This window comes from Schizophyllum commune (genome assembly GCF_000143185.2).
Source record: "Schizophyllum commune H4-8 unplaced genomic scaffold SCHCOscaffold_3, whole genome shotgun sequence".
Classification (NCBI taxonomy): domain Eukaryota; kingdom Fungi; phylum Basidiomycota; class Agaricomycetes; order Agaricales; family Schizophyllaceae; genus Schizophyllum; species Schizophyllum commune.
In genome coordinates this window covers 43,307-68,987 of record NW_026089540.1, presented here as the reverse complement: position 1 = coordinate 68,987, position 25,681 = coordinate 43,307, and the positions used below count along the sequence as shown (strand labels likewise).

Genomic DNA, 25,681 nt, shown 5'->3' with positions numbered 1-25,681 from the left:
GTGAGATTAAGCACGGCGAACGCCGATGTGTGTTGGCGCACCCCATGAATTCAAAGACAGGGTGAGTTAGGCCGGGTCTGAATGCAGCCCAATTGCAACCCCCTTTCGCGCTTTGATCGTATTGACCCCCCTCCCCCCTCTTCCCCGACCGTCGGCAACGCTCGAGCAACACTATCCTTCCTGAGTTCCGCTTCATATTCCTCCCTTTTAGGATATGCTATAGAAGGCAGACCACCAGTCTGCTCGGGATGACTTAGCTTGCTCCCCCCCTCTCTTCCAGGACCCCCGACATTTCCGCCAAAGGCCTCCGGCCGGACAGGCTCAGAAGTGCCAGATTTGCCGTTTGGGCCTCCGAAAATCGCAGGCTCAGATGAGGGGTCGTCATGAGGGTCTCCGAGGTGCGCAGGCTCAGGACGGGGCCCCGAAGCCCAGCTGACGACACGTGGTGGTGATTATCCTGCATCGATTTCGCACGCAGCTCTGACGGTCACTAAGGAGGCGACCCCCGTTAGACAAAGAAGTCAACAACGACTTGCGACATTGGAGAGGTGGGTCCGAAATGTACAGCAAGCGAAAGATCGTTAGAGACAAAGTGGACGGTGGAGCACGCGTGATCTGAGTGCCTGTGGAGCACCGCGCCGACAAAGTCCAGGGATAGGCTTGTGGCCGGCCTCCTCAAGAATTGGACACCTACCTGTCGGCATATGGTCAACGGACCATTTGGAGGCAATCCCGAGCTTTTCTAGCTGCCGGAGAGTAGTCGGAACCTTCAGATGTGCTGGGAGGCAGCGCCACGTGCGGCTCCACCAAAGCTCAAATCTCGCGCGCTCCACCAACGCGGTTGTCTCTAGTATCGATCTTTCGCCTGCTGTAATTTGCGTCATGTATGGATTTCGGTGGCGCTGGCCGCACCATCGTCGCTGGCGACGGCGCGCCTGGAACTTTGCGCGCCGCGGTGCACTATCCTTCCAATCCCCAAACCCTTTCTTGCATGGTATGCGGGGCTTTGAGCAACTGCGACGTCACCTATGCATGGCTGTTTCTTTTTTCGAACCGTCGGCACGTTCGGCGCCGAGCAAAGTATGTGTTTCTCGCACAGAAACAGGCATTTTCAGCAAGAAAGACGTCCCGAAGACCGCAGAAGCAGAAGCGGCGCGCAGGGAGAAAAAAAAATCAGATTTTTCTCGCGATTTCATTGGCCTTTTTAGAGGCCTGCGCGAGAACACAGGCTCAGAACGAGGGTCCAGCGGGACCCCTCCGCAAACGCAGGCTCAGAACCCCCTCGATGCTCAAAATCGGCGCAGGCTCACGAGGCCCAACAGTCGGAATTTTCTCCGGAGGCCTTTGGCGGAAATGTCGGGGGTCCTTCTCTTCCCTCCCCTTCTTGTTCACGTGAATTTGAGCGTGAGAGCGGAGTGCAACCCTAAAACAAGAGTTAATCCCACGCAAAAGAAGTGCTTGTCATCTTCTCCCACCACACCTTCACCCTGCCGCAGCCGCTATGGCTCTCTTCAGGGGCATGCCACAGGAGATCAGAGACCACATCGTTGATCTCATGAGCGACGATCAGTCGGCTTTAGCAGCGATAGGATCGGTGCATAGGTCGTTCACTGGTCGAAGTCAGCGATTGCTCTTCAGCGACGTCACTCTCACGATGTCCGCTACTGTCTTCTTGTTCCACAGGGCTATACAAAATACTTCGTTGCGTGGCATCGTCAAGGTCTTGCATGTCAGGACAAGCATCTCAGGGGCGAGTTGGATCGCCCACGATGTGACACTCCCCACAGTGTTGACAAAGCTGTATGGCCTAGTCGAGTTTCACTTTCGACCTATGTCCCTATGCCTCTCTACGTCCTCACCTGCCCTCAACCAGGCATTCTATCGTGTGCTGTCCTTGCCGTCGCTGCGCGTGCTCGAGGTCATTGGGGTGCGATCCCTGCTGCTGTCCAGGATTGCAGGCGCTGTGCATCTGCATGATGTTCGGCTGGCCCATGTTGAGTTCCAGGACGAGATGTGGAGACTCGAGAGAGTATCTCCACCTAATCTCATCAGTCTGACTCTCATCCTCGACGCGCACGCCATGCGTCGTGCCTGCCTCCTCCTCATGGATCACGAAGATCAGCAGCCGTCCACATCTGTACAACTGCGAAGGTTGCGACTGGACCTGGTCAGCTCGAAGGACATAGCAGAGGGATACGCGGGTGCTGCATACATTCTCTCGCGATGCGCATCGTGTCTTCGCGATCTAGAACTTGGAGGCTTTCTATGCCCGAATCTTCAGTCTCAGGGTGAGTCAGCCGCCGGTTGCACAGCCTTGATATTGACAATGCTTGTAGTGGTCAGACTCGAGATCTGTTTCGAGCGGGTGCAAGTCCCAGCAGTCACCTCACTCGCCTTTCGAGATATTCTGGTCGGAGCCGCGGATAATGTGGAGCCCCTGTCGCGATGGCTGACATTCCTTCTGCGGCGCATACCAAATGTCGAGCACGCTGCCATTCAACTTCGTATACTTCGTCGAACGCTCGGGTCCATCGCCGATTCTGCCCGTCTATTGCACGCGGAGGAGTTCATCTCTGCGTTCAGACGACAGTCCTCGTCCAGCGGAGTGTCATCGTTGGCATCAGTGCACTTCTATGCGCTGCGTCCTAGGCACTTATTGGACATGGATAGCGAAGTCCTGCCTCGTGTGCGGCAGGATCTGGCTGTTCTGGCAGATGGTCATGTGAAAGTCTCTCTGAACCTCTTGCATGGTGAGTGATGCTTGCAAGATGTGGTGAAGCGATGTCCGCGAGGGGAAGCGAGCCTGGTTACAATGGTCCGCTAGCTCTTGTCAGGGGCGTGCTGAAGGCAGGCATCCCACAGCACGATGCCTTCATGAGCAAAGGGAATCCTCACTCTGCTCAGGCGAGTGTCAGGCAAATTTTGACGCTGCAGGTCTTGTCATTCTGATAGGCAATACCAGTTGGATAGCATACTGATTTGACCGGCATAGATGACTGGCTTGTAGGGCCGCCATTAATCGACGCCTGAGCCTCCAAATGGGGGCTGTGATGTGCGCTAAAATCATCCATGAAGCGAGATTGGCGTAGCCTGGGGAGCCTGAGCTACACAACTTCTGTACAAATAAGTATGATAGATAGGTGTACATCACACGCCCTGAGGCCGCGATGCAAGCTCTAACTGCAGTCGATATAGGCTCCATGACTGGCATTTGTCTGATTAATCTGAAGTTAGGCCGTTCAGACCATCTCAGGCCAATCAGGCGCTCAAGAAGTGAACTGATCTCAGCAGGCTCTTGCCTGAGCTCAGTCTAACTCGTTTGGGAACAGACCTTTTGGACGTCGGGATATCAGACCAAGCAGATCATCTACAGTACTTAACGCAGACACAGTTCAGGCCATATATAGATCATTCGCAGACCATCTCATCACTCTCAGAATACACATGTTTCACGAGCTACGCCATTCAGACCGATTCCGGCGGAAGGCGCACTAAACATCAAGCGTATTGCAAGTTGTCTACTGTACCGATATGTGTGGAGGCAACCGGTAGGGGGTGCGTTACGCTAAAACCCTCCGCTAGTAGGCAACCGGCCCCCACGTTAGGCATTACGGTCAGTTGAATAGGCAACCATTCAAGGTAGATTTAGAACTTGCTAGGCGGAGATTGGACGTACAGCAGCAGGAAGGCTCCGATGCAACAGTTACGACACAAACAGCCTATTTCGGAGCGAAAAAGACCGTCTGGGTCGCGCCAAAAAATATTCGAATTTTCGTCGATTTTTGCGCGATGGCAACCACCCCCTCCGTTATGCGTAATTTCTTCTAGATAGCCAACTTTTTGGGCCCGCGTTACGCGTTACAGTTGCCTCAACACATACCGGTACAGTACGCACAAGGGGTACCACGATGACTCATAGCACGCGCTCGATCTTCGCGGATGCACAAAACATGGTACTACCTAGATACGTCGAGCACGGTGGAGTATAGAGTTCGGTATAGAACTCTTCCAGGCCGATAGAGTGTATTCGCCCATTAATAATTCCGTTATGAGCATGCTAATTCGTTTTAGAATCTTCAAGACATTCTCGTAACAAGACTGACCAGATCCAAGATCCTCGCAGTGGCTCTCGCCGAGCAGGCCAGCGCGACTCGTCCTGGACCGGTCGTTCTTGCACTTCACGAGGTGAGACCTGGTAGGCCGTCTTGGGCAGCTGCTTGACGCCGCCTGCCGTCGTGGAACGACGTGAACACAAGGTCGTTGAAGGGTTGCCCGCGCTTCAGAGTACAGAGCCCGCCGACAATTTCCGTAACATACCAAAACGATTTCGTAGTATGAAGGCGCTCGGTGCGTATTTGAATTCGTATGTACCGCTTTTGGATCTTGAATTTTTAATGGGCGAATACACTCTATGGGGCCTTTTTTGGGTGAAAAATACCAAAAGCATGCAAATTAGCGGTGTGTGAGTACTAATAGTACACAAAAAGCATGATGTTGTTACCAGAAGAGACCACTTTACTAAAAATGGCAAAGTACTACCGAAAAGCACATGATCACTTTCAGGAAGTGTTGACGCATATGTACAGCATGTGTTAGTGCATTTGCCACCAACGACATTGATTCTGCTAACCTTTGGAACATCTTTGCGATGTGTGATCATTTAATGTTGGTCCATCGTCGCCGGGTTGTGAGTGGTCGGCGCGGTCAGTCACGCTTGGTGTGACCACGGCATTCTCCGAGCAATGGTCCCACGCTGGTCCCACGTTACTCTGAATATGGCCAGTGGCCCTTATCCCAGCCCATATGGAAGAGATTACTCTCATAGTAGTCCTAGAAGATCTTTGAGGTACTCTTCAAGAGAGACGAGGTCCGATGAGCAGGTAGACAGAGCCGGATGCTCCCCAACGAACCGCCTAATCGGCCTTTGCCGATATATCACGTGGAAGCTAGTGTGTCGACCCGTAACGCAGCTTGCTCCGCTTCCTGACCGTTGTGCCGCACTTTAAGGTGCCCAATGCCAGATCGTGAATGCTCAAGGTACCCACCTGAGTGAATCTGTTAAGCTATTTACTGCGCCACCCTCTGCAAAGTACACCGTGCAGTACTTTCACATCACACTTTCGACTTTCATGCTCACGGTTATTTTTGCAGAAAAAATGACCTCATAACACTCTGATATATGTAACTCACATGTAACTAGTTACTTACAGCTGTAGTAAGTAACGATGTTATTATCTCACGTGTCATTAGAACGTATTAGTAGAGAGAATTATTAACATCTTCACATAGTAAACGGAGCTCCCCTTGATGAAGCAGCAAGTTGAGAACCTACGAGGACTGATGGAATTCATTGCGATGCAAGTGCATAGGGTCTCGACAAGGGCGCGGACTCGGCGAGGTGCTCGTGCATGGCTTTAGAGTTCGGTAAGTAACTACGATGTTAATAACATATGTATAAAATACATGTAAGTAACATGTTAATAACTGTTACTTACTCGAGGGCTTGAGAGGCGATGTTAGAAACTGTTAGAAACTCCCTGAAGGTGCAGGCTATCGACCCGCACCGAAGCATTGCGATAGACGAGAGCAGAATCGCACACGGGTCACGTTAGTCCCGTCGGAATCCGAACTGTGACTAATATGTGACAGGCCGACGGCAACTCCCACGGTCGGCCGTCCCATCGACTTTCAAGACGTCTGGGCGAGTCGGCACCGCGCACAAATGTCAACGAGCCTTCAAGCAAGGCCATACGACCACGTCGGTAGGGACTAAGTGCGCATCCTTTTCTTGCCTTGCTGCTCATTGTTGAGCTACGACTTGTGGGTCCAAGTGTGAGCGTGTACCGCGCGCGGCCTGAGAAATCTCTGCGCGGCAACATCCGCGGCGGAGACCACCCCCGCGTCGAGCCTTTTGTGAATTGATCCTGTACACAAGATGATACGGTACGCCACGCTCTTCTATGAGTATTCCTGGTGCTGCAAGAATGCTAGTTGGCCATTGCTCATGTCGTGCATCTCAGCTCAGGCAGTTGATGGTCTTGCATCGTCTAGGAGCAATCTTTACTGATCAACAAGCAGTTTTGATGGAATCCAACACCCACCACCGTTATATACATTGTAACACGCCGGTTTTACACATGTAACTTCATGTTGTTAACATGCGAGTTAATAACATCGTTACTTACAGCTGTAGGTAACTAGTTACATGTTACTTACATACATTGGCCGCGAGGAGTTCTATACCGAACTCTACATGGCTTCAGGCAGCACAGGGACGAGCTTTGAGGTACATTTGCTACGCGCACCGTGGGGAGCGTAGGCGGGGTCCTTGCGCATCCATTGGGTCGGACCCACATCGTGCGAAGCTCATTGGCATGCCGCCCGGTGCAGACTCTCAGTCCATCCCACATTTCGTTCCTCTGCCCCTTCGATTAATCAGCGTTTTTACTTGACTTTTCACTTGCCTTCTCGTTAGTGAATTCTCTGATATTTATCGAAACTTATACGTCCTATTACAGCCGTTTGCACAAGAAGGGTCGTTCAAGCCTGGCGGAATTTCGCGAAGAAGAAAAAAATGGGCTCTTTCGAACAGAACTTTTGGGGGGGGGGATTCAGTCTTTTCGAGGGATATTTCGCGAGAAAAAGAAGAATTCGATTATTCTGCACAGATGTTTGAACACACAGGAAGGTAGTGTGGCTGTGTCGAACAGGATTCTCGCCTGTTTTCCGCACCAAACGGTACCTTTTTCAGACTTTTCCCTTTGTGAACAACAAAAGATATGAAGACACGAAACGGGCTTCGAGGGACCCTATCGGGTGGAGTATGGGGCCTTTTTTGGGCAAGAAATATAAAAAGCATACATATTAACATCTCCTGAGTACCAAAAGCACAAGAAAAAGCAACACTTATGTGAGCTAAGTCCGAGTTTACGAGGACTTAGCGGGAGTCAAGCGAAGCAGGCGCTGTGAGCCCGGCCATAGCCGAGTGACGTCGCCGCGTCCGAAGGATTCGCGGCGACGGTCACGCGGGCGGCGAGCGCGTCGGCCGCGGTCGCCTCTCCGCTCTGCCCTCCATCGCCTCGAGGCTCCTGCAGCCAGCTTTCTTTTGCCCACACTCGCTAACGCTCGGGGCAGCACGGGTTTCGCTTCAGGCCCTTCTCCATAGGCCTGGGGCGGGACCTGCCGTCTGCTACAGCGTTCAGTCGGCCGGTCCGCGGGCATGTGGGCGGCTGTGGGTGTGCGTCACGTTACCCACGTGATGCCGCCACATGCAGCCCGCTCCGCGGGCGGCCGACTCCGACAAACCTCAGCCCTCGTTGAGTGCTGGGTTTCTTCCCACTCATCATACCTTCGATATTCGTGACATAGGGCTATAGCCCTCTCACATCTCAGAGTCTGTCCTAGACGCGTCCTAGGGCTCACGAGCTAGCTTCGCTTGAGATCGACCCAAGACACGCACCGGTAAGAGCCGAACGCGGGCGATGTAACGTGACGGCCGGCGACCCGGCGCGGAACCAGATCAAGGTCGTGCGCCCCGTCCTCCTCCCCTCACCGTGCCCGCCCTACTCTAGCGTACCCCCACATGTTATATATCTCTGGAATCACACAGTCTGCAGCTAACTCTAACGCTGCTCATATTTAACGCTTGCACGGACATCGTCAACGTCTAAACGCCACGGTACGCGCGCATCCGAATAGAGAACGCCGCGACGCCATCTAGCTCGCCCCGCCGACTTCCGCGGGCGAGTTGCGTGTCTTGTGAAAGGATCAGACGCTTAGCACCCCACAAGACACGCAAATTCTGGGCGGGCGCCCTAGGGAATGCGTGTCTTGTGAAGAAATAAGTTGTTGGCCCTTGCAAGACACGCAAGCTAATTATATTCGCCCGGTTCACGCTCGGGCTTCGATGGGCGATTTGCCTCGCTTGTGCGGTGAGCCTAGAGCTCTGTGCGTAGCGCTGACAGGCCGGCGCCGAGCCGGCGCAAGCAGGTAAGTGCGATGCGCGCGGCTCACTGGTGTTGCCAATCCCTTCGCTGATGACCGCTTCAGATAGACGCGGACGCGGACTTCGCGCACGAACTTCCTCGCCACCTACTGAAGGCCTTTATGCACGGCTTCCAGCGAGTTGGACGCAGGGTGGGATGATGCGGGACGCTCGATGCTGTCGTTCACGCTGAATGCGGAGCAGCAACGACATGTGTTCACCCTTCAAAGTGAGCAAATTTCATCCATATTCATTGGTAAGTACGACATATCTGACTACTGCTATGTACTCAGGACTACGAGAAGCTGGTTCTGTCCCCTAATGTGCCACATGCTACGCTCTCCTGAGCAATGCCCACTGGTACATCGCATCTCAGTGACGCTTGCCACCTCCACCATCGCCATCCCTTTCTAATATGCGCTCCTGAGCGCTTTACCGGTACCCCGCGAGCGCCAAGGCCCTGAACGGAGCGCATCGACGCCGAAATTCACCCTATCGAGACAAACTTGAAAGGACATGATAGCGAGCGGCAAGAGCACTGGCTCCGATAACAATGCATCCTACGCGACTTCCCTTCCCCTTCTTCACCTTAGGCTCTTCATTTTGCCCAGATATCCCTCTGATTCCATTTTTCAGCGCTTTCTTATCATTTAGGGACGGCGACGCAAGGACCACGGGGCCGGGAGCTTGCAAAAGAAGATCAGTAGGATGGAAGGGCAGCAAACCATTACCAGACGTTGTAAGGTGTGTACACTTGTTCCTCTCTTCTTTCTCGTGACGAAACAGCTGCTCATATACTCCCTAGGTATGAAAATACGGTTGACTGCGTGGTGAGGCTGCGGGTGAATGCTGGCTTGACGCCCAGGCACCTGAGAGCGACGAACGCAACTGTCGTGTGTAAATTAGGCCGCCTTCTCGTAGCATATCTTGTACCTGTAGCACAGACTCGTATCGATATCTCTGCTTCGTCATCAACTACATATACTTGCTCTGAAGCGTCTACAACAGCAGGAAGCGGGAGATGCGCACTTGCGTGGCAGCTGCGTGAGCCCTTGCGCGGCGCGAAGGCAAATGTGCCTCTAGGCTCCAGGTCGCACTCCTGCCCCGCATTTAGGTTGTTCGTATGGATCCTCCGCGCGAGTGCATCAAACAACAGTTCAACACACTTATACATCTTTCTCATTGTGCCTTTCATGTCTCGCTTGCTGTCAGCGAAGCTGGGGTACACCTGTTCCTCGATGGGCACGGTATTTTCATATATTACCATCCTGGATTTGCCCGCCCAATTTGTCTTACGCAGCTCAGACTCTCACTATCTCTTTATCTTCGTAAGTAATTTCTAACTATTACTCGAACGCTACACTCTTCCTGTCAGTTCAAAGCGGGGGTCGCGCGATGCTTCAGAAACTGCCCAAGTAATTGATTTATGTTCATTTCCAGCTTAGGTCTATACAAGACGATGTTAAGCTAGAGGGGCAGCGCGTAGAGCTCAGAAGGATGAGAACAAACGGAGATATGTGAGGGGGGAGCGTCCACGGCGACGACGCGGGCGAGGGGGGAGGGCGGCGGCGGGGGCAGGCGCGGAGGCAGACGCGGGAGCGGATAACGCGCGCGTGGCGCCGGAATCACCGGCCGGGCGCCCGGATCAGCCGGGTCACGTGCGTGTCTTGACGGAGCCGAAGACACGCTGAGGTAAGCGTTCCGCGCCAAGGCTTGTAAAAAAGAAGTTGTGGGTGGTTGGCGGGGTTAGCCACGGCTTTGTGTGACATCGGCCTTCTCCGGGATATTCTCCCACGTTGTTCTAAACATGTCCAATGGTATTCGCCCGTCATTGTCTAGAGTAAATGCTTCTACTCAGGCATACAAGCACTCCTCCTGTCTCTTGTCAAGAGACATAATGTCCGTTGGATGATAGGCAGGGCCGGAAACCCTTAAAGGAGGCCCGACGTCGGCTTTTGCCGATATGTCACGGGGATAATAGCCGTGACGTACCATAACGCAGCTCGCGCAGCTTCCTGACCGTCATGCCGCGAGTTAATGCACTCGAAGCACGCTCAAAAGTGCTCAAGATACACTAATGAGTACTTGTGTCGAGCAATATACTCCCCCAATCTCTGCTTATTGCTCTACGCAATACTTTTCCAACGCACTTTGTACTTCCGTGCTCACGGTAATTTTTGCCGAAAACTGACCTCATGGTGGAGCTATCTCTAACCGTAAGGTAATCCGTCGACGGCGAGGAAGGAAGGCATAAGCTTTATGGGATTCCTTTGAATGTTCGAGGTCGGTGACGTTAGGTCTTGCTTTTGAAAGCTGGGCTCCTGAATGAGTAATTTTTCGTAGTGAAAGCTATTTACTTTTAGTTGTAATCGAAGTGTATCCTACTGTAGGTATAGTGAAGCTTGTCCACATGAAAATTTGGCTATCAACGCATGGTGGTGAAAGCTAAATGCCACTCCAAGTGATACTGCAGAGAGGGAGTGGCCACTTCAAGGATCTGCATATACCTATGACATATAGATCCCGTACGAGTACTACTGCGCGTCGCGCGAGCGCAGCAATATTCGACCACTAGACGTGCCACTCGGGCGAGGCAAATCTGAGAAAGTCAATTTGGGTCACAAAAGCGCTATAAGTGACAAGTTTATGAGTGCGGGGGCAGATGACCGCCCGCCACAGGTTTTGTAGGAATGAGAGATCCGACGCGAGGATAGCGTGGTAGGAAAAGACGTGAGTGCGGCGTAGGACAAGGGGCGGACGCCTGCGGATCGGCCCGCCATCGGGCCGTCGGGACCGGGGATACTTGGTCGTGTTGATGGATGTCAAAGCGCCTCCCCTGCTTCCTTGACGCTGACGCCGACGCCGGTGAGGAAGGTGCCGTGGCTTGACTATCTGGTACAATGTGCGCTGTACGAGAATCTAACCCGGGATGAGAAACCAGAGCAACATTGAAATTGTGGGCACCACAGCGATGGCTTAAAATTTGGGATCTTTATAAGTAAGGACTATCGTCGTTGACCTTGACCTTTAAAGGAATCCCATGAATCTCCTGGCTGAGCAAGTGTCATGTTTGCCGCGCGACTGAGGTCGGATGTAAGTCGGCAGCGCCACACGCGAACATATGCCGTTGATTCCGTAAATTTCTTAATTTGTGTGTTGCAAGTCAAGAAATTGTCGATTACTTCTGTTCTCAGCATCCCCGCAAGCAAGACGGGCACCCGCGCATCCAAAAGGTAGCTTTGCAGGGCGAAGACGTGACGTTGTCCAAGCAAGAGGGAGCGTCGCGCGAGCAAGTGAGAGGTCCGCGCGAGCAACTCAAAAGATTCTTGACCCATTCGGGGGCCTGTCATGCACGGACTTTGCATTCATCTTTGATCGAGACGGGCGACCTGCGTCGAGATACAACGACGTCAAGCTCGAGATGCAACGTTGGCGCAGCGTTATCGTGACTGTGACACAGTCATGCCTATCACGTGAACATTCGGAAATCGCCGGCCCACGCTCAGATCTGGCTCTAGGCAGCCGATATTGAGTTACGCAGTCGCGCAGGCCGTAATCTACGTCGAGGTATGCATATTGTACAGCTCTTTTGATGAGAACCTCGAATCGAGACTCAGAGAAATCATGCGGGGCGCCACGTGGATCGAACAACGCCCCTATGTCCCAATCGGGAAAGCGTGCATTGTCCCCAAGCTCGACGACGATCTACTCCTGCCGCCTTGAAGGTCACTGAACTATGCGACAGAGTTGATAAGATACACCAAGACTATGCCAGCGCTTTGAATATTGAGCAGGAGTTCCTCGCGCGGAAGCTTGACTTGCTCGCGCGGCATCTCCTCTTGCTCGCGCGGCCGTCCTCTTGGTCGCGGGTACCACATAAATCACTAGACTCATACAGATATCTGAGTACAAACACGCATACTAATTAATTCACGGGATCAACGGCATAGGAGATGTCGTACGTATGGATGATGTTCTTGACTTCGTTGTCCCGAAGGGAAGACCCAAGGACGTAGGTCATGTTGGCAAATCTGCACCGCGCGCATCAGGTCACGAGACCCTTGGAGAGTGAACATCCAGAAAAACCTTTCTCCATTCTGCAAGTCGCCTATGTATGGCGCGGCCTGACCAAGGACGAACAGGGATTATAGTCGTGCATTGATCAGCGCGGTACGCAAGAAGGACCTGTTTAGGAAACAGGCATATAGGTAGCTAGATATAGGAACCATGTCCCCTGAGGTATATCGAAAAAAAAAAAACAAAAAAAAAAAATCTGGAGGGGCGCGATCAGGTCCAGGCTACTCGAGCTGAGGTCCCGGCAGGGTGGCCATTGTCAGCGTGCGGACGATGTTGAACTCGAGCTCGGACGGAACTGGAATCTCCGCTACTGGCGCCCGTCGAGTGACGACCAAGCGGCAAACGTTCCACACTGTGAGTGCGCGCGCGGCCTCCTGAGCTCGCAGGTAAGCCTCCTTCGTGGAGGAGCCCAACTGCGATCGCTCCGCAAGCAGGTGGTTCTCATACAGCTGCCAGACGAGCTCGCGGCTGATAAGAGCGCAGGCAGTGGGTGGAATCTGTACTACGGCGCGCCGCCCGCGGAAGTAAGCCATGGTGCGCAGCCAACGCCCCGCCGGTCGCACCTCCAGCGCCTCGACGAATTCGAGAGGCGTCTCCGATCCCTCCTCCGGTTCTCCCCATACGCGCGCGAGGACGGTGGTTCCCGAGCGAAAATAGTGATAGCGTTCTCTGGGTGAGGAAGGGTAAAGAGCGTACAGGTTGAAGGCTCCCACGTGTCCGTCAGCGGGCACCTTGGCTCCCAGATCGTACAGCACATACACATCTCCCTCTCCCTCGGCGGGAGGAAGCACGCGCCCCGAGAACTCGTCATCATAGATGGCGCCGGGAGGCGGGGGCACATAGGCGAGAGCGTGTGGCCGTTCTGCGTACGCCTCGACGATACCGAACGAATCGTCCACGGAGGGAAGGGGGTAGGACGACTGCCGGTGGGCAGAGAGGTGATTGGCGGGAAGATCAGGACCGGGGGCAGACATTTCATAGCCTAGTAAGATGACGTGAGGGATTGAATACATCAGGTGCTTTCCAGCAGCGAAGGAGGGAAAAAGCACCTTGATACGCGGGGGTCGCTCTGCTCGAGGAGCTCGGGGAAAGGGTGAACAGGTCCGCGTAGGCAGACAAGTCCTCTGTCTCGGTGGGCGCGACCTCGGGGACATTTTCCATGTTTCTCTCCAGCGCCGCTCCTACGGAAACATCTACTTCAGCGCATTGATTAGAGGGGACGGAACACCCACGGTGCCAGGGGCTCGGTCCCGCGCGAGGTGCAGCATTGTGCCGAACATTTCTCTGTGCTAGTCGAGTGAAGGTATCGACGTGGCTCCTGAAGGCAGAGGGGGAGCGCGGTGGAACAACTGGCGACGACGGGAAATAGGCTGAGGGTGCAGCCGGGTGCGCCGCGCCCCTCTCTCCTCCTTCACATTGAGGACTGGCGAGGGACAAGGGCACGGCGCTAGGGTGGGTGCCTGGGTTGCAGGACTCAAACGACATTAAGGCGAGGTGGGTCGTACTGTAGGATGCGGAGCCCCTGGACCTTTCGATATATGTACATACGGCGAGGTGCGTGGGATTGGGGGTCGCGTTGCTCAGTACACCCCCGCCTGAACCTTGTCCATCGTCCCTCCCTGCCTCACTATCGGCGCAGGATGATGAATGATACGCATCACGGTTCCTCACGTGGCTCACGTACGGCAATAGTCGACGCGGCGCCTCTCCTCCCGCCAGCGTGGCCCCATTCAATTCTTGTAGTATGCATTCCCCGCCTTTATTTCGTCGCGCGACCACATACGGCCCCAAATATTGTTGCGCCATCTTTGCTGCCGCGCTTACACTCTTCTCGATGGCTGAGTTCCGTAATAGTACCAGTTGACCCGGCTGATAGACTTCCGTGCGCAATGTCCGCTCAAATCGCTCGCGGAACAGCGCCTTAGCACTGAAGCGAGGTTGTCGTAATGGCGTAGCCGCTTTAGCCAGATCGGTGGGAGGCCGCGCCAGCTGACGCATGCGGGCTTCGAGCAAATCAGCGGCGGGCATGCCTTTCGGAAGTCTTGCACTACAGAAGTGGCCTCCGCGAGGTCGAGCGGCAGAATGGGGTCGCATACATGAAGGAGCTGGAACGGTGAGAAGCTTGTCACCTTGCTGATGGTCACCCTATCAGCGAACAGAGCCAGCGGTAGGGCGCGCGGCCAGACTTCCGCATCACCTCCACAAAACTGGGCTAGAGCTTCCCTCATCATGATATTCCCCCTTTCTACCACTCCGTTGGCATGATGATTGTATGGAGAAATGCGGCGCAGGGGAATATTAAGCCTATTGAGGATTCAATCCAAAGCTGCCTGAATTTCTTTTTCCATGATCAGATGCAAAGACTCGAGGTGCCCCAAGTCGGTACACAATGTGCGTCCATAGGAAGTGTGCCACCGCTTGGGATGTCAGTTTCTTGAGAGCTTGAGCCTCAAAAAACCGGACAGATCATCTCGGGCGGCAATAATGTACCGAAAACCCTTCTTAGTCTCAGGCACGTGCATGCCGTCCATATATATCTTACTGAATATGGATACAGGGGTGGACACGGTTAGCGGATGTTCCAACCGGCGTAGACTAAGTAACTACGCACCTGGCACTCGTGGCATGAGTGGACATGGTGTTGGACGTCGGCGTAAAGGTGGGGCCAATAGACTCTTCGGCGCAGCAATTCAAAGGTAGCTTGAATTCCCCTATGCCCCAGTGCCTCATGTGCATGCTCCAGCACCTGCAAGCGTTCCTTTTTTCCGGACTGCACCGGTATGAACGGAGGCAACCGTAACGCGTAACGGGGCCCAAAAAATGGCCACAGTAAATGAGTGGGCGTCAAGCATAACGGAGGGGTCGGTTGCCAGCGTGAGAAACTCGTCAGAAATTCTGACATTTTCCGGCCCTACGTGCAGATTCTTCTTTGCTTGGAGATAGGCTATTCGGGTCATTTCACCTGTGCAATGGACATTAGCTGATGCTACACGTCCACCTACACCCCATCAGCTTCAAAAATTACCTTCAATTCCCGTGCGCGACGGGAAGACCATATACCTCGCACGTGTCGACCTACACCTCATTGCCGGGAGCGAGGTCGTCCTGGACGTGGACCTCGACGCGCTCAAGCTGCTGGTCAACTCACAGACCTCATTCATACGGAGGCTCTTCGGAGTCGGATCACAGTCCATCCTCGCGCCCTCACATACGGAGTCAGGAATTCTACCAATCGCATTTCGGCGGCTACTGTTGGCACTAGGCTACCTTCGTTACCTCCTGATCCTCCCCCCAACGCACTTCGCTGGTGCTGCTATGCGTGACTCCATGGCTCTCGCGAGCGCATCAAAACCGGGGTGGCTCAATGACCTGCGTATCATAGTCGGTCGCCTATGCCCGGCCCTCAGTGCTAGAGTTCGGTAAGTAACTGGGATGTTAATAACATGTGTATAAAATACGTGTTAGTAACATGTTAATAACTGTTACTTACATGAGGGCTTGGGAGGCCATGTTAGAAACTGTAAAAAACTTCCAGGCGACGTGGGTGCTCAGCGCACCCGAAGTATCTTGGGAGACGAGAGCAGAATCCTTGCACGCGACGCGTCGGCCCTGTTGGAATCCGAACCGTGACCCCCATGTGACAGGACTCGGCAACTCCCGTGGCAGGCTGCTCCTCGACTTCCATGACATTGGGAGCTTCCCCACGACAAGGTAGAGTCAATACGCATTGAGTAGTAAAATCATCGGAGGGTGCCGAAGCGGACTGGCTTGCCTTGCTGCATACTAGCCAGATGTAACTTGTTGGTTCAAGTTTGAGTACCTATGGTCACACGCTGCAGGTCTTCGGGCGCTGTTGTCAGTACGCTTAGTATAAGGGCATCACGTCGAGTCTGTCTACAGTATACGAGGTCAAAGGCTCAGCAATTCTGGCACGTGAAACTTATCTACCGCTGGTGCTCTCAGAACTCCAGTAGGTCACCATTGCGGTGAGTTCAAGCTCTGGATCTAGGCGGCGGGGGTGGTATAGGAGGCCCAGAGCAGCTGAGAGCGCTTATGATGCAGAGTAGAGCTTTGATAACACCGAAAAGGGTTAGATATCATGTAACACACCAGTTTCTTACATGTAACTTCATGTTAATAACACGGGAGTTGATAACATCGTCACTTACAGCTGTAAGTAACTAGTTAAATGTCACTAACATACATCGGCCTCAACGAGTTTTATACCGAACTCTAGCGCGTAAGTGATGACGGCCGTGTTCGTATAGCGGGCATTCGGCGAGGATATGGTCGCGGGCTTGAATAGGAGCGTTGCCGCACGCGAATTCACGTGCCCCACGTGATGCCACTGGTGTCCTGCGAGCGAGACGCAGATCTAAGTGGTTCTCAGATGAGAAGAGTTGCGTTGGGCCCAGTAATGCTTGCGTGCCACCTACTCTCGTCAGTAGCGTGCGAGACAGCAACTCAACCCAGAACCACGCTCGTCCCTCGTGTCGCGATAAAGACTCGGCACAGGAGAGTTACAGGTGAAGATTGGTTGCAGTTCTCAGAACACGGAGTCATTTAGGACACTCGCTGTTGTGTACATGCAGTAATAGGTAAGTAAGGGCGTGAAGTGTCCGCCCGTGATTGTACATACAATGTTTGCCTTATTGAGAAGCATTTACAAAGAGCAGTCGAACCCCATATACGACTACCCGCATCAATAGCTAAGGGCACGGAGGAGTCTTCCGTATAGACTTCCCACGCATCAACACTGACAACAGTAGCAATGAAGACAGATGAGCAGTGGGTCAGAAAGAAAGACTCGGATAGTTTAGTCGAAGCTGAGGTAATAAGACTCACAGCGAAGAGCGAGTTTGAGCGAGCTCGAATAAATGGGAAACAGAAGGCAGAGCATCATGAAGCCTTTTTTTATAATACAGGATGAAGCCTTGAATGTCAGTAGATATCTCTTGAGAAGAAACTTTGGCCACCGCAGCGCGCGTGGCACATGCAACCAAGGTCGTCTGGAGGCAGGGCCGACGCTTCTCGAGTACCTCCACAGCTCTTTCGCACCCACTACTCGACAAGTCAAGTCCTACCGCCGGTATCGTTATCACACCAGCAGATCCTCTTACCGCGTTTCGAACGAACATGTCACATGACATTCGGCTCCGACCAGCCCCCGCGCTTCTCTTCCCTGTCCGTCCGTTCGTCATCCACGTCCCGCCCCTCTGCATTTCTGCATAATATCCCCGTGGACACTCGCCGCTTCTCTAGATCATATCCTTCCTTCTGTTTTCTGTCCACCTTCCCAGCCTATTGCTCTCACGCGCATGGGCGGCCATCGCTTACAGTCGAGCCCCTCTTAACGCATACCTATCGGAGCGCCTCCGAGGCTCGCTGTAGGCGCGCTTGGGTTGAACTATCTTTCGGATATGATTCTTGGGGTGTATACCTCCCAGTGTATATAATTTTCAGAGCAGAGGGTCCGAGCAGTCGAGCCTCGGGTGCGCTCCGATGGGTATGCGTTATGAGGGGTTCGACTGTAGCTTGGTTTGGGGCCGAAGGCCTCCGCCCGTCATCGGCCTCGCGCGGCTATCGCCTTAGAGCTACGCTCTGGCTTGGGCTGCTTCGGCTTTGGCCGATGGTTGCATCGGCTGTCGGTCAGGCTGGAGTCGCCTCGCAGAGTACTTACCGTCGGCGAGGCTCTGCCGCCCGAGCGGGATGTGCCGGTTACGGCGTCACGTGCCGGTTGATGTTCCCCGCTCGATGCCGGTCGGGCTTCGCCGACCTGCAACCGCCCGCTTCGCTGAAGCGTGGTTCCCTCTTTCTTCATGTTCTTCCTTAGATATGGTACAGTATCAGACTAAGAGGCAGACCAAAGGTCTGCCCGGGATGACTTAGCTTGCCAGGCGGACCACGGAGCCGGATGGCGGGACAACGACAGGAAGCAGACAGTCGAGATTTCCCAGTGATATCGCGTCGTTCGTGTCCGTAGCAGTTATGGGCAGGCCGGCCAACGCCCGAGCCGCGCGCATGTGCTCCACTTCAGGGCACTGGACAAAGTGCGTGCTCGCATTACGGGAAGCGAGGCACCTGCACGGCGCTCGGAGCGCGTCGCCACTGTTGACGTCCCACCCCTGCTTAGCGAGCCGACCCGCTCGGTAGCACAGCGCGTATAAGCCGCTTGGAGGACGTGTAGACTGCTCGCGGTTGACGCAAGGATGGTTTCCGGGTCGCAAGTAGTCCCGCCACGCATGGAGCGTCGTCGATGCAGTCCGTGCATAGCACCCAAGTCTCTTTCCATCTCGACCGGGCACCTCGGGATGCGACAACTCGCGTATGATTGCTATTGCTGTGCACGGCGATATAGACGGCAGACGGCGTTCCGTCCGCGTATACGGGCCCGTACAGCTGTTCGACAGCTTCCTCCTCGGAGCAGATCGATTGTAGCAGCTGCTGCAATTCGACATCCAGCGTCTCTCTTTTCCGCATGAGATGGTATCTGGTGTACTCGATTGACGTCGAGATTTCGCTATCGGCCGTGCAGGGGAGGAGATATGGACCAACCTGAGCAGAGAAGCGTCCTCTCGCGTGGTCTGAGTTGTTGTCAGGAGTGAATTCCAGGGTCTTGACATCGACAGTAACACGGGCGGAAGTTATGAATAGTCAATTGTGGTCGATCCGTGCATTTGGAAGGCCGTCAGTGCACCGGGAGTGCTCGTTTCGAGGCGGATGCCGTTCAGGGTGCGTACGTACAGCTCCTCGCATAGTCGCAGGAAGGCACGCCCGCGTGTGTCTATAGCAAGGTCATGACAGATACGCGGCAAGTCTGAGGGTTGCGGACCCGCCTGAAGTTGTCCTGTGCGCATGTTCAGGTCCCCAACGAGGACGACGGTCCGGTCCGTGTCGGAGGTAAGAAAGGACAGAATGTCAGTCACACGGTCCCAGGGATCGGTATCCGTCCATCTTCGCCAGTCACCGCTTTCGGGAGGTATATATGCAGCAACAATCCAGCACGTGGCAGCGTTGAGTACGAGGAGGATTGGTGTGGAGAGTGGCGAGACGACGATGTCTATACCCCGTCGAACAAACGCTATAGTCTGACCCCATTGTCGGACGAGGTCCATATCAGGGCGCGGGAGATGCACAGTGTCATATCCATTAAGGCCGCGTATAGCGTCCCCGTCCATCGGCCGCATCCACTCCTGCACCGTAGATATGTCGCACTGTCGTAGACACTCGCGAACACTAGCACGATCTTACCTTGCAGCGCATTGGCCTCCAATGCTCCAGCAGAAGTGCCCCGGTCTGATTCCAACGCGGGCCTCGTCCCCGGCGAGGCGACACGTAGAATTCCGTCCAGAGTTCGCAACAAGCGGTGGTCCTCTAGGTGAGCAGTCGTGGGATCACGGGCACGCACGCTGTCTCCGGCATCCGAAAGTTCAAGGCAGGCTTCGCGCAGTGCAAGGAGGGCTGCGCAGCCAGATCTAGCTCCTGCGGAATAGGGTGCTCTGCTTTCGCCTGTGCTACCTGCGCTCGAGAAGCGTCATCTTGCTCCGTATCGGCTAGCGCCAGCGGGGCTGTTGTGACCAAGTCCTGCTCTGCGTTGAAAGGAGTGGAAAGGTTTCGAACGCTACAGCAGGCGAAAGATCGATAGAGACAACCGCGCTGGTGGAGCGCGCGAGATTCGAGCTTTGGTGGAGCCGCACGTGGCGCTGCCTCCCAGCACATCTGAAGGTTCCGACCACTCTCCGGCAGCTAGAAAAGCTCGGGATTGCCTCCAAATGGTCCGTTGAACATATGCCGACAGGTAGGTGTCCAATTCTTAAGGAGGCCGGCCACAAGCCTATCCCTGGACTTTGTCGGCGCGGTGCTCCACAGGCACTCAGATCACGCGTGCTCCACCGTCCACTTTGTCTCTAACGATCTTTCGCTTGCTGTAACGCCAGGCCAGTGCGGATCGCCCTCTCAATGTCGGGGCGGCGATCATCGGAGAAGCTGGTTACCGATTGGACCACTTGGATTTTGGAGAGTACTTGAGATGCAGACGACTACACTTTCCAGAGAAAACGGCAGCGGCTATGTGGCGGGGTGGAGTATTGGGGCGAATCGCGCAAGACTTGTACTCGAGGATGGAGATGCTTGCAGCGGTAGATGGCACGGTGTCGTGCACACGTCCTATATCCGTCTTCACCCCGCAGGATGGGACGACACACTTGAGGACGAGGGGGCCATTGGAGAATGAGGAGAATATCCTGATTGGCGCATTCTTCGTAGCAAACAGTAAGTGAAGTGTGAAGTAACTGCGGGGATCGTATTGACTTGGGTAAACATGTTGCTTACACTATACCTAAGTCTCAATATATACCAGCGCACGACGTACTAGAGGAAATCCTGGCTATGCCAGCTCTGTACCTTGTCTAGCAGCAGCTCAGGCACTCGCTCTGAGCTCGCTCGCGGCCTGATACATCTCGCGCGGCTTGCGCGGTTTTTTTTTTCTTTTCTTTTTTTCTCTTCCCTCGGCTCCGACTATGAGCTAGAGAGGTGCGTAGTCTTGGCCTGCTCCTGACATTGTCTCCAGCATCTGGGTCCAGGTGATCACCACCCTCTGCCTGTCATGGACGACGCCGAGTTTGGGATCACTCTTAACCTCAAGTTGAGTTGATCTCCGCATCCAAGATCCGTGCAGGTCCATTGAACACGTTTTGCAGACTCGAGTGCTTGTAGCCGGGACCTAGAAGTGCGCATGGCTAATCTCAAGCTTATACTGAGCTCACAGCATAGTGGCGGCAAAAGCAACCAGTCGGACTCATATGGACAACTCCCCCAGGTGCCCCTCTTCTCCTCACTTCCGTGCTCCTCCCCATGACATCGCCCTTCTCTTCCTTTGCGGCCTTGGTTTCTCGCCCATCCAATACACCCCGCAAATGATCGCAATCAAGCACAGTCGCCTAGAGCCGCACGATGCATTCCATTCGCAACCAGCCTCGATACCAGCCGCCTACAATCGTTCAAACCCAAGATGTATCAAGAAAGTTCCGTCACGCGCGCCTGGAGCCCAGCAACCCTACCCGAGTATGACAACCTCGTACGCGCGTAGCGGTGAACACGTTGCAATCTCTGACAAGCTTAAATCGTCAGAACAAACGTGTCGACGTATATTCAACACTTACGATCACAGGTCGTCCACGTACACTACCAGTGCGCTGAGATGCTGGGTACCTACGATTTGCTCCTCCGCCCTCGAATCTACCAGTTGGTTGAACGCAACCCAGGCTTCGTCCGGCAAGCCATCACCCGGTTGCCAGTAGTCAAACTGCTCGAGCCGCGGCATTACGATCGGCGTGGCCCCTCCAGACATGGCGTTGAACATCTCCGCCCGCCCGAACAAACCCCGTTGGGAGCCAGTGTCGTCCACTTCCAAAACTTTCAAGCTTCCCAGTCCCCTCAAGCAGGCAGCCAGGCCTCCGGCCGCGCCAGGCAGTCCGGAGTGGACTTTATTGAGTGCGAGCGTCTCCAGGTCTGGACAGCCACCTGGTCGATTCAACATGATGGCGAGGTCATTGAGCGGGACTCGCCCATTGTTCATGTCTCCCAGCGTCAGCTCTTGCAGCTGGGGTGCAGTCAGTATCGCGAGCACGAAGGACACGTCGCCCTGCAGCTCCAAGCATTGCAGCCGCGGCGTGAATATGTTGGTGGTGGCCACCCAGTTGTCGCTCATCTCCACGTCATCGATCATCGCATCGATGTAGGCCGAGCGGACCGTCGTGGTTCTCTGCAGTAGGTGCAGAATGAACCCGGTGCAGCCATGCTCCAGCCCCCGCAGAGTCAAGGCCTCCAGCCAGGGAAAGTCGGGTACACGCATCGTGAAGCGCTCGTCCATACGCACACCTTCGCATCGTATCGTCAGCACTCGTAGGCCGTGCGCGTATGTCAACCATATGAGTGCGTTCACGTGCGGGGCGCCGTCCAGGATGAGCTCAACCGTAGTTAGCGCCGGGAAGGAGGGTGTAGGCATTTGCGAACCCAAGAAGAGACACGTTGCTCTCAGCTTCAACGACGTCAACCGTCCAATCGCACCCCCGAGCGTCGTGAGAGCTCCTAGCGCCGCAGAGTCTGCTCCCTCCCCAGTGTGCACCAGGCTCATTGGGAGTGCGCCCGAGTTCCGCTTGTTCAGCCGTACGTGGAGGTACTGGTCCCTCGTAGTGCATGCACGGGTCCATAGGGACGGGGTTCCGTCCACTATCGCCCGCCACCCCGCGCTGACAATCCGCAAGCGCCCAATCTGCCTCGCCCTCCCCACATCATCGTCCATCCCTACCAGCACCCACTCGAATACCTCCGACATCATCTCCTCCGGGACCCGCCGCACCGGAGCCATGACGGCGTCCACCTTCTCAACCTCCCACTTTGCCCTGTCCCTCTCTAGGGTGAGAGCCTCAATAGCAACCTCTAGATGAGCCAACCGTGCCCTCATCTCTTCCTGGGCGACCCTCATCGCCTGCTCCTCGTCTTCCGCCACCTTTTCCCTTCCCATCGCGCGGATTCTTGCTGTAGATATGATTTCCGTCACAGGCATTCCGTCCTTGAAAAGAGCAGAGGTAGCAGCTAGGCTTTTTGTGGGGCGGCGACGAAGGCGGGCAAGGAGTACACACAGACTCCGCGACGGTAGTCTATCCCCCTATATAAGCAGCCATCGCGCTCGCGAGCGGCGACCTTCTGACGCTGGTCGAGCGCCAGGCACAAGTTACCCTACTCCCTACTTGATTTGACGCCCTGAACCTCACTTGTCTACCTCCCCTCGTAGTTGCCCGCTATGGATGGAAGACCTATACAGCAAGCTCTTCTCGATAGTCTAGTATACATTGAGCAGTGCAACATATCTCTTGATTCGCCACAGCGGGTATCGGCCTGCCCATCCCTGCTGCGCAAGCGAAAGCAGGCATCCCTTTTATCGTGGCTGACATCCATTCACCCGCTCCATGGCTCGTTCCCTCGCGCACGATTCCCATGTTCGATTCTGCCATCATACCGATCAAACACAGACCTCCAGACTCTATGTCTGCCCCACTTGCTGCGGCGATCGTGCTGTCTGCCAATTGAGATGGCGAAGTCAATAGGCAATCCCGAGGTTGCCGCGTGCCCTCTTTGTGATGTCTCAATCCTCTGCTCAACCTACAGCGGCGGCCAGATCAAATGCGCGCTGCCTTTTTCGGAAAGATCGCCGAGGCGGGCGATGGGTGAGGTCCAAAAAATCCGGCTCCTTCGTAGAACGGTAGAGCGCCATCGAAAACCCCCATCCGCATACCAACTTTGCGGGGGTGCACACTTGATGCTCACGAAACGTGCCGGGATGCATCATACGGCACTATGCACCCTAAGCTACTGTATCTCACATATCTCGCGAAATACATGCTCATTCCGCCTGAAACTTCATATTCGGGGGTTTTCAGCTACGCTCTACCGTTCTATGAAGGAGCTGAATTTTTCTGACCTCACCCAACGCCCGCCTCGGCGATCTTTCCGAAAAAGGCAGCGCGCAATTGATCTGGCCGCCGCTGTATTGTTCCATATTCATGGCATGTTCGCGACGTTTTGGCCGTGCAGGCCGTGTACGATATTCCATTAGCACCTGCTGTGTAGTCCAGTATGTGTGTCACGTCTTTCTTTCCATGCATGTTGTATCGATACGGACAGACGCATTGCGTCTGACCCTTACCTGCCCCGCAATTTCCCAACCAGGTATTCTTCCCTTCGATTCGACAAGTCCTTCCCCTGTTAAGACCTCATCCATATCTACATTGGTGCGTATATATAGCTGTGCTCATTCATAAACCGGTCCGCCAACGTACGGGCTCCTGTGTGCACTTTGTTGGCACTGCGCCCTTGCCGTAGCACCCCAGTCCACTGTCCCGCATTAAGCCCCTGCCTTCCACCGCTGTACAGCATCTCCCTTTGTTCAGTGTACTACTGAGTACTTCCGCGTCACGCATCCAGATCCCGCACCATGGCCCTCTTGTTTCGAACGTTACCGCTGCTGGCCAGAACGACATCTTCTTTAGTCCACAGCGTCTTACAGCGAGAAAAAGATCGTTAGAGACAAAGTCGCCGAGGGAGTAGACGTCATCTATACTCTTGTGGAGTAGCGCCAGGCGACTGTGGACAAGTGCTTGTAGGTGTTCTCTCCTCAGAGCTCAGGCTCTTTTCTTTCGCACTATGGCCGTTATCCCTCCTGAATACAATTGCGAGCATTGCGGCTATCTGATATCCCTCATCGGCGGCTGGAAGTGCTGGACAGTCGGGACCACGTGCTGCTCCACCAAAAGGTCAGATCACACGCGCTCCACGAGCGCGGTCGTTTCTAACGATCTTCCTCTTTCTGTATCCGACGTGTTTACCCGACGTGTTTACGCGACATGTTTACCCGACATGTTTACCCGACATGTTTACCCGACATGTTTACCCGACATGTTTACCCGGCATGTTTATTGCCCCCTCGTTCAATGCACTTCTTCACGTTGCTACCCGGGACGAGGCAGAGATGATACCAGAGTGCACGACAGACCGGACTCCGGGAGATATCTTCAGCCGACCGTTCATTGACGACAAGCTGGACTGGGTGAAGCAACGCTTGCGCGAGCATATCGGACGTATCGCGGCGGGCATTGACCAGGTCACGTACCAGGATATCCTGAGCACTCCCAACGATGCCTTAGCTTCGCTCTGCAACACGTGCATAACCCTCGCGCTTGGCATCTCACTTAACTGGCAGCTCTCTCAAAGCCCGGGAAGTCGGCGACGTGCCCTGACAGCTACCGGCTCATTGGGTTGGAGTCCTGCATTTTGAAGGTGGCCACGCTACTCATCGACCGCCGGTTCCGGGAATGGGCAGAAGGTGAGAAGGTCATTCCTGCTTCGCAGAATGGTTTTCGCCCCGCGTACCGCAACAAGGCCAATGCTTTCATCTTGCGCACTGCCATTGAGAAAGCCAGGGCGAGCGGCGAGACGCTTCATGTCGTTTTCATGGACCTCTCCAACGCCTTCCCCTCCACAGACCAGCCTCTCCTCTGGCTGAAGCTCCTGCGGCGTGGTGCAACGGGGCCCATGTCTGACTAGCTGCGCAAACTCTACTGCGACATGTCCTACGTGGTGACACGCGGGGGCCAACACACGGATGCGTTCAAGTCAACTGTAGGGATCCTCGCGGGAGACTCTGCATCCCCGGGCCTCTGGGACATCCACTGCTCGGACATCTCCGTCCCGCCACTGCCGGACGTGGTGCGCCACAATGGAGTAGGGGTCTCCCACATCAAGCAGGCCGACGACGTCGCAATGTTGGCAAAGACGCTAGCGGCGCTGCAGAACATTGTCGATGCTTTTGCGAGATGGTGTGCAGACAACTTCATGATCATCAAAGCGGGAAAGACGAAGCCGATGATGTTTAGGCCCATTCTCCGGTGCTTGACGCGCGTGACCGTGAATGGCGAGGGGATCGATTTCGTGCGCGAGTACAAGTACGTCGGAACCATTTTCTGCTCGACAACCTTGAACATATTCGGACGAAATTACCATGTCAAGAAGGTGAACGCGCGCGGGATGGTCAGTGCGATGTTCGCGGTGGAAGACATGGTG

The 25,681-nt window shown here is 54.6% G+C and overlaps 6 protein-coding genes across 6 annotated transcripts; 3 read left to right on the top strand and 3 right to left on the bottom strand.

The window, feature by feature from the left end:
- Positions 1-1,501: 1,501 nt before the first annotated feature.
- Positions 1,502-2,949, top strand: SCHCODRAFT_02663814 (uncharacterized protein; the record flags this gene model as incomplete). Its single annotated transcript, XM_003034101.1, has 3 exons — positions 1,502-2,288; positions 2,337-2,750; positions 2,825-2,949. 3 exons carry the CDS (start codon positions 1,502-1,504, stop codon positions 2,947-2,949), a joined length of 1,326 nt encoding a protein of 441 aa, XP_003034147.1.
- Positions 2,950-12,266: 9,317 nt separating this feature from the next.
- SCHCODRAFT_02723502 (uncharacterized protein) lies at positions 12,267-14,089 on the bottom strand (the record flags this gene model as incomplete). The annotated part of the gene is made up of 4 exons (XM_003033541.3): positions 12,267-13,043; positions 13,111-13,242; positions 13,294-13,688; positions 13,746-14,089. 4 exons carry the CDS (start codon positions 14,087-14,089, stop codon positions 12,283-12,285), a joined length of 1,632 nt encoding a protein of 543 aa, XP_003033587.1. The 3' UTR covers positions 12,267-12,282.
- A 792-nt stretch (positions 14,090-14,881) lies between these two features.
- On the top strand, positions 14,882-15,776 carry SCHCODRAFT_01349975 (uncharacterized protein; the record flags this gene model as incomplete). Its single annotated transcript, XM_003034100.1, has 3 exons — positions 14,882-14,935; positions 15,074-15,480; positions 15,557-15,776. 3 exons carry the CDS (start codon positions 14,882-14,884, stop codon positions 15,774-15,776), a joined length of 681 nt encoding a protein of 226 aa, XP_003034146.1.
- Positions 15,777-21,224: 5,448 nt separating this feature from the next.
- On the bottom strand, positions 21,225-22,628 carry SCHCODRAFT_02492593 (uncharacterized protein; the record flags this gene model as incomplete). Its single annotated transcript, XM_003033540.1, has 1 exon — positions 21,225-22,628. One exon carries the CDS (start codon positions 22,626-22,628, stop codon positions 21,225-21,227), a length of 1,404 nt encoding a protein of 467 aa, XP_003033586.1.
- Positions 22,629-24,530: 1,902 nt separating this feature from the next.
- On the top strand, positions 24,531-25,165 carry SCHCODRAFT_02491516 (uncharacterized protein; the record flags this gene model as incomplete). The annotated part of the gene is made up of 2 exons (XM_003034099.2): positions 24,531-24,781; positions 24,862-25,165. 2 exons carry the CDS (start codon positions 24,531-24,533, stop codon positions 25,163-25,165), a joined length of 555 nt encoding a protein of 184 aa, XP_003034145.1.
- Positions 25,166-25,191: 26 nt separating this feature from the next.
- On the bottom strand, positions 25,192-25,602 carry SCHCODRAFT_02490808 (uncharacterized protein; the record flags this gene model as incomplete). Its single annotated transcript, XM_050342933.1, has 1 exon — positions 25,192-25,602. The coding sequence occupies one exon, from the start codon at positions 25,600-25,602 to the stop codon at positions 25,192-25,194; it is 411 nt and encodes a 136-aa protein (XP_050201433.1).
- Between the last annotated feature and the right edge of the window lie 79 nt (positions 25,603-25,681).